Source organism: Arvicola amphibius, chromosome 4 (assembly GCF_903992535.2).
Source record: "Arvicola amphibius chromosome 4, mArvAmp1.2, whole genome shotgun sequence".
Classification (NCBI taxonomy): domain Eukaryota; kingdom Metazoa; phylum Chordata; class Mammalia; order Rodentia; family Cricetidae; genus Arvicola; species Arvicola amphibius.
In genome coordinates this window covers 91,710,049-91,728,465 of record NC_052050.1, presented here as the reverse complement: position 1 = coordinate 91,728,465, position 18,417 = coordinate 91,710,049, and the positions used below count along the sequence as shown (strand labels likewise).

General features: G+C 52.2%; 5 protein-coding genes and 1 long non-coding RNA gene across 9 annotated transcripts; 2 read left to right on the top strand and 4 right to left on the bottom strand.

Moving 5' to 3' along the window:
- Nucleotides 1-16: 16 nt before the first annotated feature.
- On the bottom strand, nt 17-5,959 carry Thoc6 (THO complex 6). 4 transcript variants are annotated; one of them, XM_038326065.1, is made up of 13 exons: nt 5,927-5,948; nt 2,208-2,323; nt 2,041-2,105; nt 1,849-1,952; nt 1,725-1,762; nt 1,589-1,637; nt 1,419-1,490; nt 1,222-1,324; nt 903-952; nt 766-828; nt 575-685; nt 358-492; nt 17-281 (listed from the first exon to the last, which is right to left on the bottom strand). In XM_038326065.1, exons 2-13 carry the CDS (start codon nt 2,288-2,290, stop codon nt 201-203), a joined length of 954 nt encoding a protein of 317 aa, XP_038181993.1. In that variant the 5' UTR covers nt 2,291-2,323; nt 5,927-5,948; the 3' UTR covers nt 17-200. The 4 variants fall into 4 exon arrangements, with proteins under 4 accessions (XP_038181993.1, XP_038181992.1, XP_038181991.1 ...); XM_038326064.1 differs by lacking the exon at nt 5,927-5,948 and adding an exon at nt 5,518-5,541; XM_038326063.1 differs by lacking the exon at nt 5,927-5,948 and adding an exon at nt 4,388-4,500.
- Hcfc1r1 (host cell factor C1 regulator 1) lies at nt 5,695-7,321 on the top strand. Its single transcript, XM_038326067.2, has 3 exons — nt 5,695-6,157; nt 6,640-6,768; nt 6,978-7,321. The coding sequence occupies exons 1-3, from the start codon at nt 6,072-6,074 to the stop codon at nt 7,111-7,113; spliced, it is 351 nt and encodes a 116-aa protein (XP_038181995.1). The 5' UTR covers nt 5,695-6,071; the 3' UTR covers nt 7,114-7,321.
- Nucleotides 7,322-7,554: 233 nt separating this feature from the next.
- On the bottom strand, nt 7,555-9,695 carry Tnfrsf12a (TNF receptor superfamily member 12A). The gene is made up of 4 exons (XM_038326066.1): nt 9,405-9,695; nt 8,594-8,698; nt 8,251-8,385; nt 7,555-8,158 (listed from the first exon to the last, which is right to left on the bottom strand). Exons 1-4 carry the CDS (start codon nt 9,496-9,498, stop codon nt 8,103-8,105), a joined length of 390 nt encoding a protein of 129 aa, XP_038181994.1. The 5' UTR covers nt 9,499-9,695; the 3' UTR covers nt 7,555-8,102.
- Nucleotides 9,696-10,364: 669 nt separating this feature from the next.
- LOC119812051 lies at nt 10,365-12,307 on the bottom strand. The gene is made up of 3 exons (XR_005285040.1): nt 12,041-12,307; nt 11,863-11,942; nt 10,365-11,366 (listed from the first exon to the last, which is right to left on the bottom strand). It is a non-coding gene; the product is annotated as an uncharacterized LOC119812051 (long non-coding RNA).
- On the top strand, nt 10,802-13,847 carry Cldn6 (claudin 6). The gene is made up of 3 exons (XM_038326386.1): nt 10,802-10,876; nt 11,219-11,293; nt 12,540-13,847. The coding sequence occupies exon 3, from the start codon at nt 12,555-12,557 to the stop codon at nt 13,218-13,220; it is 666 nt and encodes a 221-aa protein (XP_038182314.1). The 5' UTR covers nt 10,802-10,876; nt 11,219-11,293; nt 12,540-12,554; the 3' UTR covers nt 13,221-13,847.
- Nucleotides 13,848-14,018: 171 nt separating this feature from the next.
- Cldn9 (claudin 9) lies at nt 14,019-15,441 on the bottom strand. The gene has a single exon (XM_038326388.1). The coding sequence runs from the start codon at nt 15,089-15,091 to the stop codon at nt 14,438-14,440; it is 654 nt and encodes a 217-aa protein (XP_038182316.1). The 5' UTR covers nt 15,092-15,441; the 3' UTR covers nt 14,019-14,437.
- Between the last annotated feature and the right edge of the window lie 2,976 nt (nt 15,442-18,417).

Here is an 18,417-nt window from a genome sequence, read left to right as displayed (position 1 = left end):
AAAAAAAAAAAAAAAAAAAGCTGAGCGCCGTGGCTCACGGCCTAAATCTCAGCACTTCCACAATGGATAGGACTGCTCAAGGTCTGAGACCAAACGGAGCCACAAAGTGAGTTCCAGGCCAGCCTGGGCTAACATGTAAGGCAACCCCATCCCAAAACACAAACAGTGAATTCCAGCTGCTGAGACGGAGGATCCTGATGTCAGAAGGACATGGAGAAGGCACGGTAGCCCAGGTTGGTGAAGACATCCACTCGACAGCTGTTGCCTGAAGCAGTCAGAACCTAAAAGCCAGGAAGACATGGCTGACCCACCTATCCCATAGGCCCCTTGAGATCCTATATCCGTTCCAAGACACACCTTGCACTCTGGGGCTGCTGGCTGCTGGTTGAGGCTTAGGCTGAGCAGCCCTGGGGAAGAAGCAGGCACCTGGGCCTTAAGCTCCCCACTCAGCTGCCAGTGGTTGACACAAGAGCCCTGGCCAGCAGACAGGATCTGTGGAGGACAGAGAGGAGTTCAGGGGTCAGGTCTAAGCAGGGGCACTGCACAGGTGACAGAATCAAGACAGAGGTCTCACCAGGTCCTGGTAGAAGGTGGCATGCTTCTGTGGTGCCCGGATGGGAAAGACGGTGGTGGGCGTGGAAGACCTGAGGTGCCAGAGGGTGAGGGCTGGGCCACCTCCACAGACCTAGGCAGAAAGGTAGCAGGCCCCAGTCATTCTGAGTCATGGACTTTAGTGGCCACTCGATCCCACACTGCCCAGCTCACCATCCAGTCTGAGTCAGTAGCCAAACATCCAATCCAGCGCCCATTGTGGGGCCTTGAGCACTCCTGGGAAGGAGAGAGGAGGTAAGGACACTGGAGGATGGAGAATTAGGGAGACAAGGGCATAGGTCCCTCCTCACCTCATGCTTATAGACTTCAATGGTCTGAACCTCTTTGGCTATACGGAGATCTGTGTGGAAATAAAACCACCAGGACTCTTGATGAGCCACAAAGCCCCACCCCCACTTATCCTTTTTTATTTGTATCTATTTATTTATTTATTTTTTTTTTTTTGGAGGCAGAGTCTCTACATAGCCCTGGCTGACTTGGAACTCACTCTGTACACCAGGCTGGCCTCTTAACTCAGAGGTGCTCCTGCCTCTGCCTCCCAAGTGCTGGGGTTAAAGGTGTGTGCCACCAGACCCTGCTTACTTTCTTACTAATTGGACGTTTCCTTACCCCAAAGCCGCACAGCTCCATCCTCACCACCAGACAGCACCTCAGGGCTGCGGTCCCTCAGTGCCAGGCAGTGGATGTAGTCTGTGTGGCCTCGAAGGGCCCGCTGCAGGGAAAAGGGAAGGCTCAGAGGGAGACCGGAGACCCAGGAAGCATCCACCTTTGGCCCCGACCTGCCCTGGCTGCAGACCCCCACTCACTGTGAAGGTCCCGGTTTCCAGGTCCATAGTGTGCAGCTGGCAATCTCCCCCGGCTAGAATCAGTGAATTCTCCTGTGGGGAAGCAGGAGAGAGCAGAAGGTCAGTGTCCATCAGGGCAGGGAGTGTCGAGGAGCAATGCTTGGCCTAGAATGGTCACAAAGAACTCAGACCTTGGGGACAAGCAGCAAGGCATTGATTTCAGGTACTTCCAGGCTGGTCCTAGTGGAGGAGGAGAAGCGTCAGAATCACAGAGGGAGTGAGTGTCTGTGACCTCACATGCCCTCTGCCAATATGGTTCCCGCTCACCTGTACGGCGGCTGACGACGCCACAGTTCCTTACAGCCCTTCAGAGAAATATAGGAGGAAACACTGAGCCCAAAATCTCCCCAGGCGGAGAAGCCCAGCCTGTTCCGGGCTCCAGACTCCTTACCTTCTTGAGGATTTCTGCCCAAAGCCAGCCCTTCACTTCCCCATCCCCAGCACTAAGTAGATGCCGATCCGTGGAGACCATGCTATAGACAGGCCCATCGTGGGCTAAAGAGACAAGAAAATGTTAGTGAGCCCTCTGTGTCCCCATCTCTATCCTGAGGTCTCCTGAACCACACTTAACAGCTATACCCACCATGGAAGGTCACCATGGGTTTTTTGCTTTCTTCTTTGGCCTCTGAACTCAAGGCAGCAGACAAACTGAAAGAAAGTTGGGGAGGAGCCAAAGTCAAGCAGGGAGCATTAATCCCAGAAGGCACCAGTGCTCGGCTCATGTGTGGTGGGAATCTGGGGAGAGGGTACCTGAAAATGGCAATCTGCCCATAATTGTTGCCAGCTGCCAGGAACTTCCCACAGGGTGAGACACTCTGGGAGTAGACGGTCATGTGCAGCCGCTGCAGGGCCTGAAAGACCTCAGCCTGTGGGGAGAAGGCAGATGAGGAGAGTCTGGGATGTTGGGGCCTCATCCTACAGACTCCAGCCCTTCTCAATCACAACCACAGGTAGCTCCCCATACAAGAGTGGGTCCAGGACAGTGCGAAAGGGAGAACTGAGGCACAGTGCTCAGGACTTAGAGCAAGCACCAAGCCTCTCCTGTCAGCTGACCTAACAGGAAAGTCTGTTATAACGAGGTAAACTAGGGAATATAAGAGCTTTGTACCAAATGGGGTAGTGCACAACGGTGATCCCAGCACTTGCCAGGTGCAGGTAGGAGGGTCAGTGGTAATTCAAGATTATCCTCAGCTATATAGTGAATTCAAGGGTAACCTGGGCTACATGAGATAGTCTCCCATACACACACACCTCTGAGGGTGTAATTGAGTTGTGAGAGCACTTGATACGCATGCACCAAGCCTTAGGCTCACTCCCCAGCCCTGCACACTGCATAAAGCAAGCACACACCTGTGGCCTGTGCTCCCAGCACTCAGGAGGTGCAGGCAGGAGGACTTCCTCCACTCCATGACAAACTCCAGGCTAGCCTGAAATATGTCGGCCCTGTCTCAAAAAACTAAGTGAATAAAAATAATAAATCTTTAAAAAACTGTGTGGGAGATGGCTCAGCAGATAAGTGTGCACTACTCCTGCAGAGGACCGCCCCCAGCACCCACACAGCAGATCACAACCATCTGGAACTCTAGTTCCAGGAGATCTGATGTCACCCCTCCCCCAGAAAGGTTCTCTTATAGACCAGGCTGGCCTCAAACTCATAGAGAACCACCTGCCTCTGGCTCCCAAGTGCTGGGATTAAAGGCGTGCACCACCACGGTCCTTTTTTTTTAATTATTTACTTTTATTTTATGTACGTTGGTGTTTTGCCTGCATGTATGTCTGTATAAGGGTATTCAATCCTCTGGAACTGGAGCTGCAGACAGTTGTGAGTTTCCATGCGGGTGCTGGGACTTGAACCTGGGTCCTCTGGAAGAGCAGCCAGTGCTCTTAACTGCTAAGCCATCTCTCCAACCCCCAGAAAGGTTCTCATAGGAAGCCCTCTTGCTGTGAAAGCAATCCTAAGTTGTTAAAATGCCATGTTCTACAGATCTTTGAAGTGACTGAGGATTACCTTTCTATGCAGTATACAATATCTTTGTATCTAAAGAGCCTAATTAGTCTAACAAATATGTATGACTACTGACCTATAATACTTAATACCTATATAACTTAAAGATTAAGACTTCAGCCGGGCGGTGGTGGCGCACGCCTTTAATCCCAGCACTCGGGAGGCAGAGGCAGGCGGATCTCTGTGAGTTCGAGACCAGCCTGGTCTACAAGAGCTAGTTCCAGGACAGACTCCAAAGCCACAGAGAAACCCTGTCTCAAAAAAACCAAAAAAAAAAAAAAAAAAAAAAAAAAAAAAAGACTTCATGTCAGACTATTAAACAATCTTTAAACAACTGCAGTAAAACAGGACAATGACATCAAAATGTAAACAATGTATAAATATCTTGATCAGAGGTAGAAATATATAATGCGATATGAATTACCCTAAAATTGTATCAATATACAAAATGTCTTAGAGGTAGAAACATGCATGCATACAATATGACAAAATAACTTTGCATAAGTGTACAAATATTGTAAACAGAAATAACAAATATAATTTGAACTTGTATCAATATACAAGAAATTATACTAGTGTAAATTGTCCATAATAGCTCACAAGTATTTACTCTATTACTATTATTATTGTGAATAAGTTCACACTAAATTACCTATTATCCCATGCATCCTCTTTTTCCCAGAACTCACTATGTAGATCAAGCTGGCCTACTGGCTTACAGGCATTTGTATATCCACTCCTATATGGGTGCTGGGAACTGAACTTGGTACCTCTAGAAGAGCAGCAAGTGCTTTTAACCACTGGGCTATCTCTCCGGCCCCCTGTGATGCCTCTTCTGGCCTCCAAGAATACCATAAACACACATAGCACACATACAACAAGTAGGCAAAACACTTATAGACATAAAACAATGAATAAATCTTACAAGAAAATAAGTGGGCCTAGTGTGGTGGTGCATGCCTTTAATCCCAGCACTTGAGAGGAAGAGGAAGACCGATCTCTGAGTTCCAGGCCAGCCCGATGTACTTCGTGAAACTTTGTTTTCCAAAAGAAAAAGATAAAGTGGTTCTTGAGGCTGAAGATAACTACTCAATTGGTAGACCACGCTCTCTCTCTTTTTGTTTTTGTTTTGGGAGTGTTGTGGGGGGGGGGGGAACAGGGCTTCTCTGTGTAGCCCCTGGCTGTCCTAAAACTCACTCTGTAGACTAGCCAGGCTGGCCTTGAACTCAAGAAATCCATCTGCCTCTCTCTGCCTCCCAAGTGCTGGGATTAAAGGGATACACTGCCACCCCCAGTAAGCGCTCTTTTTAAAGATTTATTTTAATTATGTGTATACGTGTGCAAAGGGAGTGTGTGCAAGAGAGTACAGGTGTCCACAGAGGCCAGAGGACTCAACTCCCCTGGAGCTGGAGTTATAAGCAATCACAAGCTTTGGAATTTGAGTGCTGGGAACCAAAGTTGAGTCCTCTCCTATCTCTCCAACCGCTAAAGCCATTCTTACCCAAAGCCCCGTGTTTTGAGCACCAGCACTGTATATATTGGGCATTATGGCACACCCAATAGCCCATAACACTCGGGAGATAAAAGCAGCGAGAGGAACAGAAGGTTAAGATCATTCTCCATTATATAGCAAAGTTCAAAGTAAGCTGGGGATACATAGCAATAAGCAGGTCTTGGGCTGGAGTGTAACTAACTAAACAATAGAGCATGTCCTTACCGTGCCCAAGGCCCTGGGTTTAAAAAAAAAAAGGCTCTTTTTCTTTCTTTTCTTTTTTTTAAAGGCAGGGTCTCACTATGTAGCCCTGGATAACCAGGAACTCGCTATGCAGCAGGTTAATTTCTAACTCACAGATATGCCTGCCTCTGCCTCCCCAGTGCTGGGATTAAACGTGTGTGGCACCACATCCAATGGTGCTAAATTTTTTTAAAGTGGGCTTTATTATCCCTCATAGTAAAATGTACTGATACCTAGTCCCTATGACTCTCCCTACTAGATCCCAAAGATCAGGGATCACTGTTTTTGGGGTCAGAGTCCGAGTTCCACAAACCACCTACCTACACCGGGCATCCTGGAGTATTCCTTAGACACCCGGTGAGGGCAAGACTACAAACCCCAGAAGGCACTGTGCGCACACTCGACTCACCTGACCCAGAGGCACTGGGGACGGTGCAGCGTGCTCCATCTTCGGAACTACAACTCCCAGAGGGCTCTACGCGCGACACAACCTCTCGACGCTCGACAGAACCTTTCGAATCCCTACGTGCCTGAGAGTGGCTCTTCTCGTTGCGCCCCAGGACCTGGCACTGCCTGCCGTTCAACAACTAAGGCGGCAGGCCTGTATGGTCTCGAACCACCGAAACCTAGGAGAGCTCCGCGAAGCACCCTTATGCTAAATAGCGTCCGGTACTGTCCAGCTACTCCGAATCCCCTCCCCCACCACGCCGACCCGTCCCGCCTTCTAACCTCGCGCTGCTCGCCTTCCGCGCCTGCGTCGAACGTCTCCGGTGCGCACGCCGGTGGCCCCGCCCCTCGCGTTGTACCACGCCCTCACAGGCTCCGCCTCTGCCGCCTGGATCCCACCCCTCTATCTGCAGGACCCTGAAACGTAATGATCCTACAACAGCCCCTGGAGCGAGGCCCCCCAAGTCGGGACCCACGGGCCACCACTGGGGTGGCTCGCGGCCTGGACGCCAGGTGCGTAAGCAGTCCCTGGGTGGGCCGGACTAACGGAGGGCAAGAGCTTTGGCTGGGGACCCAGGGCCGGTCAGGGTGATCCTGGGAAGTGAGGCGAGGTGGTGCAGGAAACCGTGGTGCTCGAGGTTGTGTTGGAGCTGGGAAGCCACGGTCAGAATTTCCAAGGTAGCCTGGTGGATGACGGCCTGGGAGAGGAAGGTGGCTTAGGCCACACAGACCAGACTGATTCTGGAATCCTGGCTTACTTTACAGGCTCAGGAGGGCAGATCTTCGGGAAGGGACCAAGAGAGTGGGCTACACCTGGCTCGGTTTCCCAGCTCCCCTCTCCTTGTTGCTGTGCCCAAGAGCACGGAGACCCCTGGAGAAGGAGCATTAAGTTTGGGGGCAGATGGGTCCCCTGAGATGTCACCTTTGGCCCTCCTCATCAGTTTGCCTCCACCCTCAACATCCCTGCTTCTGTTCCTCTCTGGTCTTTCCCCCAGGGAGCCCTTGCACAAGCAGTTTCTTTCCGAGGAGAACATGGCCACCCACTTCTCTCGACTCAGCCTACATAATGACCACCCCTACTGCAGTCCCCCTGTGACTTTCCCCCAGGTCCTGCCACCACTCAGGTAGGCACCTCCCCTTGCGGGGCCTTCTAGAGGATCCCGTGCAGTCGTCAGGGCCTCCTCATACCCTGCCTCATTCCGCTATTTTTAGCTTCTAGCCAACTTCTGTGCTGTTTTCCATCTTTGGCTCCAGGGGACCTGGCCCTGGTAGGAGGTGGCTCTGCCAGACCAGCCTCTGCCCCATAGTTTCACTGTCTTTTTTCTTCTTTCAGGAGCTCTTGCCCAGAGCTGCTTCTCTGGCGCTATCCTGGGAGCCTGATCCCTGAGGCCCTCAGGCTACTGAGGCTGGGGGATACTCCCAGTCCCTTCTACCCTGCATCCCCAGCTGGGGACATCATGGAGCTCTAAGTGCTGACGGCCAGTGTCCCTCCCCACCTTGTTCCCAGACAACAAAGACCAGCAATCCCCCCACACCCTCCCAGAAGGAAGAGGTCCTTCCCCCTGTAACAGGATAGATGATACTGAACTGAACTCAGAGAAACCCTGAATGGGAGGGGCAGCAGCTTGGGAAGGGGAATGTGTTACCCTATTAGTGAATAAAGATTTCTGAGCAGTTGAAGGTTTCTCAACAGCCTTTGAGGAGGGTGGAGTGCTGGATGCTGGGGTTTCCTCCTCAAAATCTTCCCTGGAAAACGGTGAGGGCAAGCCAGGTCCTGGCAGGCCGGGCTCCAGGCATTGAGAATGTGTGAGTCAGAGCCTCACCCCCCCGCCCCCGCAGTGGCCGACTGACTCCCTCCCTTCCTCCAGTTCTGGGGAGTCAAGCTAGGGATTAGGCCATACTCCAAACCATTTAAAGTTAAAGATTCTTTTATTAATAAATTCTCCCTCCCCTCCAAACTTTATCCCCAAAATAAATATCCCCCCCTTTTAGGGGATGGGTTGTGTGTGTTTGTGTTAGGGCCAGCCCTCCCAGAGGGCCAGCCTCCTTAGTGTTAAGAACAGGTCCTTAAATCTGACCCACTTCCAGGGCTGAAACTCAGTGTTAGTTGAATTTTAGCCCATCTGAGTGGGTGGGACCTAGTGTGTCTGTCCCTCAAGTCAGTCAGGCCTCCAGGACTTGGGGAGAGCAAAAGACCCCCTTGTGCAAATGCTGCAGTTCCTTAGTATTGTGTCGCTTTGTGACCCAGCTCAAGGCTTTCTGCCCTGGAACCAGAGACAGGGCAATCTAGACACCTTGGAAGACTCCCCTGAGCCCTAAGCCCAGTCTTTGGAGGTGAATCACCACCTCACCCCACCCCCTTGTGGTTGGAAGAGTCTGGCTCGGGTTGTGTCTGGAAGGCCAGGCTGGCTCCAGAATGAATGAATGGACGATGAGTGGGACCCAGCGCGAGTGCTCCTCACTGGATCAGTGCCACACCTGGACAGCCCTCTCCACCAGTCTCCTCTATGGGGGCTGGAAGATAAGAAGTGGGGTTGTCATGATTAGGGGACATTTAGGGAAGTGATGGGGGAGGTGGGAGGAGTGAGGGTGGGGAGGTCACTTACTAGTAAACTTTTCTCTCCGTCGGCACCGTCTCCAGACCAGGAAACCAGAAAGCAGCGCCAAAACCAAGGCCAGACTAAGAGCGCCTCCCAGAATGGGCCAGAGCAGCCTGAAGGGAGCGGGAGGTGCCGCTGCGCCTAGTGGCCAGGGCTCAAATCAGATCTTGCCCTTGGGAAGCCAGTCTGCCCTCAATGGAGTCTCAAGCTTTGCCCCACCTGTGTTCCCCAACCTGATAGAAGCCCCTTCCCCGTCAGTCTTCCCTGACTTCCTAGATCCTTTTCGACGCCCCAGCAACCCTCTACCCACTTCTAGGATCCGCTTGCCACCGGCCCCGCCCCCACTCACATCCCAAGCAGAAGTCGCTGTGCGGTCGCGATGGACATGAAGCGCAGTCCATACACTTGTCGAGATCCGCGCTCCAGGAGCTGCCGCTAGAACATGGGGCGGTGCCTGGGGAGGGGGCTGCAAGTCAGAAGCTGGCGGCTGGGCGCGGCTATTCTGGGGGCTGAGGTCAGGGTCAGTCGGCTCAAATAACGTGAGTCACCATCGCCCCCCCACACCCCCGCATTCCTCACAGGTGACCGCACCGCCTGACCGAGACACGGCTGTGCGGGAGGGGGTCCGGTAGCGCGCGACTGGGGGGGGGTGATATCCTCCCCCCCCCCACCGCCAGTGTGACTCACTCCTGGGCACTGGGCCCGACCCCAGTCCCTCCTCCCGCATAACTGGGCATTGAAGTCACCGGATGGAAGGGGCACCCCCACATGGTATAGAGGGCAAAGACCCCAGTACCCCTTCGTGATTCTTAGCTATCGGGACTGGTCAGATTCCATCACAGACCAGGGTGAGGGCATGCCCACTTAACAAAACAAACGTCCTTCTCTCGAAGTTTACTCTCTCTCTCTCTCTCTACTCTGGCTCGAACTTTTGAGACAGAAGACCCCGCACCTGATTGGACAGGTAGCGAAACTGAGACTCGGATTGTGGATAAAGATTGGAGTAGATTGAGATCTTCCCCACTTGAAACACACTGCCTAAAGGACCATGGATCCCAGAACCTCATGTCTACTCGGTTCCACTCAGATCTCCAGGCACCCAAATTCCATTCCTGACCACCCCAAAGTCCGAGGTTCACCGTCCTCTGAGCCAAGCATACCTGGTGCTTGTTCCCCGGCCGCGGCGCGTATCAGAACCAACCAGAGTCCCAACACGAGGATCTGCGGCAGAGGCCGCGGCCAACCCGGAGCCATGATTGCCGGTCCCGCTGCTACAGCAGTCTGTTCCCACTATCCGCGGGCCAAGACTCAGGGCTTGGGCCCCGCCCCGCCCCCGCCTTCCGGGGCGGAGCCCTTGCCTTTGCCTTGCCCACTCTGAGCTCTGCTTGCCGAGAGCAAGCAGTCCGCTAATGAGCCATTCATTCAACACAGTCCCTTCGAGTGTCTAGGACTTCGCGAAGACGTTTACCCTGATCCACCACCCTCTGCGAGCCTTAGTCCCAAGGGTGTGGAGCGGGGAAAATCAGCTATAAGACAATTACAAAAAAAATTTAAGTAAAAAGAAATTATTTATCATTTTTCAATTCTGGGATGGAACCACCAGGCAAGCAACTGAGCTCTGCGCACACAGCCTTTATGGTTTTTTTTTTTTTTTTTTTTGTTTTTTTTTTTTTTGTTTTTTTTGAGACAGGGTCTCATACTGTATCCCAGACTAGCCTCAAACTCGAAACAATTCTGTCTCCGCCTCCCAAGTGCTAAGATTGCAGGCAGGTGCCACCATATCCAGACTTCTTTGGTTTCTTTAATTTTGTTAGGCAGAATCTTGCTTTGTAGCCCAGGCTGGTCTCTATCTCCGAATTCTCCTGTATCAGTAAACAGCACTACGTTTGTAGTATGTGCGAGTTTATGCACTCTACCTTATTTTTTAAAAAAAGATTTATTTTATTTTTGTGTACCTGTGTGTGCCACATGTGTATGAATGTCCCTGGCGTCCAGAGAGGGCAACGGATCTCCTAAAGATGGAATTACAGGTGCTTATAAGCTGGGTGCAAAAAAAAAAACCCGGTCACTGGAAGAGCAGAAAGGCTCATAACTGGTGAGTCATCTTTCCAGACCCACACGCTGCTTTCTTAAGGACCTCGAGGGTATAACAAAAACAACGAGATGGCTCAGCGGTTAAGGATGGCTGTTGCCAAGCATGTCAATCTGGAGTTCGATCCCCGGGGCCGGCAGAGTAGAAGACGAGAACCATTGCTAGCCCTCTTCTGATCACAGGTACGCAGTATGACAGCCACACACCGCCCCCTCCCCATGTGCCCTTTAATTTGTACCTTAGGACTTACATGCAGACTTGTCTCCATTTGCAAAGTGAGAGACGGGCTATGAAAAGTTGGGTGAATTCTCAAGTCACAACTCGAGTGAGTCGCTGAACTCAGCGGGTAGCAGGTGTTGACTTTGGAGTCGCCAGTAACTAAGGCACCCGGCCAAGAAACGCACACTGGCTGCGGTCGTGGGAGGGGGGGTCTGCCCCTCCCAGAGGGAGGTGGTTCAGTGACGTAATTGCGACTTTAAGACCCCTTGCCTCCGCCCTCGTCCCTACTTTCGACTTGGGAATCTTTGCGGTCTCTTGCAGGTGAGCCTGGGGCAAGTGTGGCGATATGGAAGCAGGGGGATGTGGCAGGGTGCGTGCGGGCGTGTGCAGAAAGCTGAAACTTCGATCCTAGCGGCAGCCACTTGGGTCCTCAAGTCCCTATGTAGAAAGTGGTGCATCGAGCCCCGCGAGGCGATCGAGTCCCCGCGGCCCCGGAAAAGTTAAACGCCCCTCCCCCTCCCTGGGACAAAGGCACCGAAACCCGGGACGCCCCTCCTCCACCTGCTTGGCTTCTCTGGGGCGGGACTCACCTCCCCCTCACCTGCAGGCGCGGACCCATCTTCGGGCACCGCCATTAAGCCCCTCCTGTTCGCGCACTCCTAGGCTTGACTGATAACCAACCAGCCCCGGGAGGCCGAGCCTTACAGACGCCCTCGGACAAAGCTGAGGGAGTACTCGGTAAGTGGAGGGGGACAGAGATGAGAAGGGGCGAATGTCTCTCCAGATCTTGACTCGGGTCTCCAGCGTGAGACTGCAAGGGAGAGGAGTGGAAAGGGGCCTATGCCATTCTTAGGTGCAAGGTGCACACTTAGAACCCAGGGTAATGGGGAGCCACAGCCTGGCGCCGGGCAGAACTGATTCCCTCAGCGCCAACAATGTGAAGTGCGATGTGAAGGACACAGGTGCAGCTTGTCACAGAAAGCACTGGGGTCTTGAATTTTAGCTCCTTGGGAAGCTGTGTCCAGAGAGGAAGGTAGCACGGCCTTTTGTGTAAAATTCAAAAGAATGCCCCCATCCTTAGAGCATGCACCTTGACCCTTAGAGGTGGAGGCTGGACTGAGGATCGGCTGGTAGCCTAGAAAAATCTGCTTTTGGGTGAAAGGGTTTGTTTTTCCTCCTCTCTCTTGCCCTCCAGGGCATGCTGAGCCTGGCCTGGAAGGGCCTCCAACCACTCCCAGGGATTGGGAAGAAGTACCTGGAGTGTGGGGGGGAGGGCTAGGCCTGGGATTTCAAGGAATTAGATCTACCTGAAATGGAGCATGGAGCGGAGCTGGGGTTTCCTTTTGAGCTTGAGTGGTGGGAGGAAGCTTGAGATATCACCTGAGGGCTGAAGTGATAAGGTTGGACCTAAAACTTGTAGTTAGAGCCCGACCGTCCCAAAATTACACCCCTGACATTTCACCCTCTTTGTGACACTCTGCTCACCTGATAAACTGTACCTGAGGATGCCTCTCAGTTTGTAGAGGGCTTGCCTGGCCCTGAGTTCAGTCACCAGCACTGCGTTATCTGGGTGAGGCCTTACAGGTAAACACCTGTTATCCCAGCACTCTGGGGTTGAAAGCAGGAGGGTCAGAAGTTCAAGGTCATCCTCAGCTTGCCTGTGCTACCTAAGACCCAGTCTCAAGTAGAATAAATGTCCGAGAAAGCAGCTGTCACTGGACTGGCCCGTGCTTTTAGCTTTGTCCTATTTCCTGTCACCTGCACAAAAAACAACAGGATTTTGTGCTTTGCCTATCACAGACTAGGGAAAAATTAAATTCTTGTTTTACTTTTGATTGGCCCAGGAAGTGTATCTAACCCATAATGCAGGACAGAGTAGCCAACTGCCAGGGTACTTGGTGTTGGTATCGCCGCTGGCAAGATACAGAACATCTGGGCCTGCCACATTTTAACACTCCTGTTTCCATCTTCCCATGTTACACAGCCCCTCAACCTCATCATGGCCTCTGCCGGTCTGCAAATCTTGGGGATTGTCCTGACCCTGCTTGGCTGGGTCAACGCCCTGGTGTCTTGTGCTCTACCCATGTGGAAGGTGACAGCCTTCATCGGCAACAGCATCGTTGTGGCCCAGATGGTGTGGGAGGGGCTGTGGATGTCCTGTGTGGTCCAGAGCACTGGTCAGATGCAGTGCAAGGTGTACGACTCACTGCTGGCGCTACCCCAGGACCTGCAGGCTGCTAGAGCCCTCTGTGTCGTCACCCTCCTCGTTGTCCTGCTTGGCCTGCTGGTCTACCTCGCGGGAGCCAAATGCACTACCTGTGTGGAAGACAAGAATTCCAAGTCTCGACTGGTGCTCATCTCCGGGATCACCTTTGTCATCTCCGGTGTCCTCACCCTTATTCCTGTCTCCTGGACTGCCCACTCCATCATCCAGGACTTCTATAACCCCTTGGTAGCTGATGCTCAAAAGCGGGAGCTGGGGGCCTCCCTCTATCTGGGCTGGGCAGCCTCGGGCCTTTTGCTGCTGGGTGGAGGGCTGTTGTGCTGTTCTTGCTCCTCTGGGGGGCCCCGGGGACCTGGCCATTACATGGCCCGTTATTCTACGTCTGCCCCACATTCGGCCATTCGGGGACCCTCTGAATACCCCACCAAGAATTATGTCTGATGCTTACTGGGGAGTGAGGCTCTGCTGGCCAGGGAACCTTAGGACCCTGAGCTGAGCCATCAAGAAATGATGCCTAGGAGTTTTGGGTTGTTTTTCTTGTTTTTCTTTTGCGGTACCCGATATTGAACCTGGGGCCCCACACGTTTGGGGACCAAGCACTCTACCAATGAGCTGTATGATACCCTGCCCCTAGGGTTGGCTCCATCTGTTTTTGAGACAGGCTCTAGTTTTCCTGCCTCAACCTAAGTCCAGACTCTGCCTACCTCTGCTGTTGGCATTTCGGACGTCCATCGGGAGGGGTGACACTTTTAGTCTGTGTCTTTATTCATTCTGGGCATCTTCTGTGGAACCTGTTTTGAGACCACTTGTGAATCTGCCCTTTGTGAACCCCCCCAAGATGGCCTGTTCCAAGAGTTCCCAGTCCTGGAAGGACAGGTGATAAGTTACCAAAGAATTTTCTACTCCAAGTCTTCCAACCTTTGGCCCTACATCCCGTTACCAAAGTTACCATGCATTCTCCCCCAGATCAGGCCCCAGCTGTGCGGTAGACCCTCCACCCCCGTTTCTCTAACCTTGCACATTTCCCTGCCCACACATTTTACTAAATAAAACATGGTTTTTATAATGTGCCTTTGATGTCACTTGGTATTTGCTACAAGCGTAACTAGAGGGAGGTGGCAGTTCCATAATCAATTCCAAGCTTTTCTGGCTCAGACCCCATATTCTAAGCAAGTAAGCTTGCTGGCTGGAACCTGGAGCACCCCACACCCCCATGCCTTTCCACAGATCAGAGGAAGCGCAGTTACAATGTGCTTTTATTCCCAGCTCAGGTTGGGGAGTGGGTAGGGCACTGAGCAGCTTGAACTCAGGAGGTGGTTGGGCTGTTAGGTCACAGTGCGCATCTTGTTTTGAAGGCAAGGAGGCTGAGGTCCAGGTTCTTGGGATAAGGCAGAACTCAACAGAGAAGAGACTAAGTCGGAGGAAACCCCAGCAATACCCTGGGAGTCAGGGAAGGGTCAGGGTACCCAGTAGCTTTGGCGCATTCACAAGATTGCAACCACTGCAAAGGGCTGGCTCAAGATGGACCAGCTGAGATTCTCCTAGAGCCAAGTCTTAACCAAACAAAGAAGTGAGCGGCTCATGAGGTTAATGAGAGATGCAAGGGCACAGCCCAGAGCCTGGGCATAAGGCTGCCCGTTCCAGCTTCTGGGGGAGCCTCACACATAGTCCCTCTTATCCAGTCCTGAAGCACCCGAACGGGAGGGGATGGAGTAGCCCAGCCTGGGTCCACGGGGCCGCTCGAAATGGGATGGGGGACACGTACAGCAGAGGAGCCCTCCCCCCAGCATGAGCAGTGCAGCCGCTGCCCAGCCCAGGTAGAGGGAGGCCCCCAACTCTCTCTTGAGGGCTTCAGCCACCAGTGGGTTATAGAAATCCTGGATGATGGCATGGGCTGTCCAGCAGACAGGGATGAGCACCAGGATGCCCGAGAGGAGAAGGAGGACCCCTGCAGTGAGCACAATTCGGGCCTTGGCACCTTCGTCCTCCACGCATGTGGTGCACTGGGCACCCGTGATAGCCACCAGCAGGCCCAGCAAAGCCAGCAGGAGGGCAACAACACAGAGGGCTCTGGCAGCCTGCAGATCCTGGGGTAGCGCCAGCAGTGAGTCGTACACCTTGCACTGCATCTGGCCAGTGCTCTGGACCACACAGGACATCCACAGCCCCTCCCACACCACCTGGGCCACAACGATGCTGTTGCCGATGAAAGCAGTCACCTTCCACAGTGGCAGGGCACAGGACACCAGGGTCCCCAGCCAGCCTAGCACTGCCAGGGTCATGCCAAGGAGTTCAAGACCAGTCGAAGCCATCTGCTCCTCAGGTCTTCTCAGCTCTCAGCCTGAATCACGCACTCGACAGGGTTGGGGGCTTGGAGTTCGTGTTCGGGGTGGGCCTCACTGCTCAGGAGATGAATCTGTTGCTCTCAGGCCAGGACAGACCTCACATCGGCGGTCGGGCCTCGCACATGTGATACTCACTGAATACAAAGACGTCCTTAGGTCTTGCTCAGCAGGATCGCTTGTAGCCAGCCCATCAGAGACCCTCCAAACCTGCCTTGGACTTAAAACAGCCGCGGTCCTCTTTGCTGGCTGCTCCCGTCCTTTCTCGATTGAAGTCCTCTCGGCTGGTACACAGCTTGTCTCAAAACAGAACTGTGAGGTGTCACCTGGGGCGTCTGAGGGCGCTGGTTGCAGGCGGGGTTTTAAGGCCTAGGTAGGGGAGGAGCCGGGCAAGGGACCTAGAGGCTACCATTGGGTAACAGAACCAGAGCAATGGTGAAAAGGGGGTGGGATGGGGGCCCTCAGGTTTAGGTAGGGTGCCAAGACCAAATGGAAACCCGGGAACAAAGGAATTCCGGGAAGACAGGACACAGAGAAAAGGGACGAGAGGAACCAATATATTGGCTTGGAACAGAGAAATGGGCCGATGAGTTCTCAGCCTGAGCCTGCTCCCTCTTTGCCACCTAATTCACTCTGTGGGGAATATATGCCCCCATTATCCATCATCGTACCCCTCTCCACCCCCACCCTTTCAGGACTCTCTGGAATCTGATCTGTCTCCAGTCTCAGTTCAATAACCCCGGCAGCTCCTAGGGGAGAGGCCCCGCCTACAGTTTCCCAGACAACAGGTGCCTGGCGCCCAGCTCAGGTGGCATTACCAAGGCAACGGCCTAGAAAACTACTCCCCCCCACCAATACACACACGCATACGACTCTACCTCAGCTCAGGTGTTCCCACTCCACCCCCATTGCCGAAACTAGGGGGCTGAGCTGAACGGCTGGAAGTCCCTAGTGGCCTGGTGATAAAGAGCTCATTGTGGGGAGGGGGAGGGGCAGAAAGGGGCCCTGGGGCAAGAAGGGACAACGGGGGGGGGGGACTCTGGTATAGGGTGCTCTTTCTGATAGTTACATGAATAGCCAGCCAAGCCCAGATACTACGGAGGTGGGCAAAGGGGTCAGGTCCCTGAGCCCTGACTTCCGGTCCCTTAGCTTCTCCATTCACAGAATGCTGCCTGATTTCAGCTCAAATTCTGATCCTACCGGGGTGACTAGGGAGGACTAAGTGTCTTAACCTCTTTGGGCCTGAGACTGAGTTAAGAAAACTTAGATTCTGCATTCCTTCCACAAGGGAACGCAATCCTGCCAATATGTGCATATTTCAGAGAGGTCATGGGAGTCATGAGCAATGCCCTTCTGGAGGCTAAGAACTTCTGAGGCCTTTTTCTTTTTCTTTTTTCATTTTGGACATTTTGACTGGCTGGGACCTCGCTGAGATCTGCCTGCCTCTGCCTCCTGAGCCCTAAGATTAAGTAAGGTGTGTACCACCATGCTCAGCTTCTGAGGACTATTAGGATTTTGAAAGGAAGAAAGAAAGAAAGAAAGAAAGAAAGAAAGAAAGAAAGAAAGAAAGAAAGAAAGAAAGAAAGAAAGAGAGAGAGAGAGAGAGAGAGAGAGAGAGAGAGAAAGGAAGGAAGGAAAGAAAAGAAAAGAAAAGAAAAGAAAAGAAAAGAAAAGAAAAGAAAAGAAAAGAGACTCCATCAGAGGCCAGGCCAGCACTCTGAACCCCAGGTGTTTTGCCTGCATGTATATCTGCACAACATGTGTTCCTGGTGCCTGAGGCCAGAAGAGAACATCAGATTCCCTGTAACTAGCATTACAGGTGGTTGTGAGCCACCAGGTGGGTACTGGGAATCAAACCTGGAAAGAGTGGTCAGTGCTCTTAACCACTGAACAATCTCTTGCCACAGTCCAGAGGTGTTTCAAACCAAGCAGTAGTGGAACACGCCTTTAATCCCAGCACTCCTGAGGCAGAGGCAGGCACACATCTGTGAGTTAAAGGCCAGCCTGGTCTACAGAAAAAAAAAAAGAAAAAAAAAAACCTTGCAGGCATGGTGGCATATGCCTGCCTTTAATCCTACTACTCAGGAGGCAGAGATGGGTGAACCTCTGTGAGTTCAAGGCTAAGCTGGTCTACATGAGTTACAGCTTTGGTTCCAGGGTTCCAAGCCAGGATTACATTGTGTGTGTGTGTGTGTGTGTGTGTGTGTGTGTGTGTGTGTGTGTGTGTGTGTGAGAGAGAGAGAGAGAGAGAGAGAGAGAGAGAGAGGAATAATGAATACACCCAGTGTCAACAGACTTCCACATGTGTGCAAGCATCCACAGGCAAATACAACTTTGCATGCACACACACAAAGGGATAGGACATAATAGCTTATGCCAATCTCAGTACTCCAGACTCTGACACAGTAGAGGATCACCAAGAGTTCAAAGCCAATCTGGGTTACACAGTCAAACTCTGTCTTTTAAAAGAAAGATAAGAAAAGCCGGGCATTGTGGTGCATGCCTTTAATCCCAGCACTTGGGAGGCATAGACAGGTGGAGTTCTGAGTTTGAGGCCAGCCTGCACTAGAGAGCTAGTTCCAGGACAGCCAAGTCTACACAGAGAAACCCAGTCTCAGAAAAACAAGTAAACAAACAAAAGGAAAAAAAAAGAGGCCTGGTGTGGTGACATATACCTTTAATATTGGATCCTGTATATACTCAGCTGCACTAGCTGTACTAGCAAGGTTACATGATAATGTATTATGAAAATGTCATCTAGACACCTGTGATATTGGAGAGTAAAGGCTATGCACTAATAAAAGGGGGGTGATGGAGGTGAGGTGTGACTCAGGTAGGGAACGTGTCCTGCATGCACACCAGGCTCTGGGTTCCATTTCCAGCACTGAGAAAAGACCAGGGTATAGACAATCCCTTCCTTTTTTTTTTTTCTTCAGAAAAGTAAGGGGCTTCTCAAGATATAGTTTAGGACAACCTCAACCTCTTTTTTTCTTTCTTTCTTCCTTCCTTCCTTTCTTCCTTTCTTCCTTCCTTCCTTCCTTTCTTTCTTTCTTTCTTTCTTTCTTTCTTTCTTTCTTTCTTTCTTTCTTTCTTTCTTTCTTCTTTTCCAAGACAGGGTTCTCTGTGTAACAGCACTGGCAGTCCTGGAACTCTCTTTGTAGACCAGGCTGGCCTTGAACTCACACAGTTGCCTCCCTCTGCCTCAGGAGTGCTGGGATTAAAGGCGTGTGCTACCACACCCAAGAGGACAATCTCTTCCTCTTATTAGGGAGTAAACACTGATCTGACCAGGGCTG

What these genes read in the sequence shown, in the direction of transcription:
- Cldn6 (XM_038326386.1), top strand. Translation starts at nt 12,555, where the DNA reads ATGGCCTCTGCCGGTCTGCAAATCTTGGGGATTGTCCTGACCCTGCTT.
- Cldn9 (XM_038326388.1), bottom strand. Translation starts at nt 15,091, where the DNA reads ATGGCTTCGACTGGTCTTGAACTCCTTGGCATGACCCTGGCAGTGCTA.
- Thoc6 (XM_038326062.1), bottom strand. Translation starts at nt 5,645, where the DNA reads ATGGAGCACGCTGCACCGTCCCCAGTGCCTCTGGGTCAG. An exon ending in GGGCAGATTGCCATTTTCAG is followed by an intron (nt 2,106 to 2,207) that starts GTACCCTCTCCC and finishes ACTTTCTTTCAG; the next exon opens with TTTGTCTGCTGCCTTGAGTT. An exon ending in TGGAAACCGGGACCTTCACA is followed by an intron (nt 1,325 to 1,418) that starts GTGAGTGGGGGT and finishes TTTTCCCTGCAG; the next exon opens with CGGGCCCTTCGAGGCCACAC.
- Hcfc1r1 (XM_038326067.2), top strand. Translation starts at nt 6,072, where the DNA reads ATGATCCTACAACAGCCCCTGGAGCGAGGCCCCCCAAGTCGGGACCCA. An exon ending in GCTCGCGGCCTGGACGCCAG is followed by an intron (nt 6,158 to 6,639) that starts GTGCGTAAGCAG and finishes TCTTTCCCCCAG; the next exon opens with GGAGCCCTTGCACAAGCAGT. An exon ending in CAGGTCCTGCCACCACTCAG is followed by an intron (nt 6,769 to 6,977) that starts GTAGGCACCTCC and finishes TTCTTCTTTCAG; the next exon opens with GAGCTCTTGCCCAGAGCTGC.
- Tnfrsf12a (XM_038326066.1), bottom strand. Translation starts at nt 9,498, where the DNA reads ATGGCTCCGGGTTGGCCGCGGCCTCTGCCGCAGATCCTCGTGTTGGGA. An exon ending in GGCCGGGGAACAAGCACCAG is followed by an intron (nt 8,699 to 9,404) that starts GTATGCTTGGCT and finishes CCCCCTCCCCAG; the next exon opens with GCACCGCCCCATGTTCTAGC. An exon ending in ACGGAGAGAAAAGTTTACTA is followed by an intron (nt 8,159 to 8,250) that starts GTAAGTGACCTC and finishes CTTATCTTCCAG; the next exon opens with CCCCCATAGAGGAGACTGGT.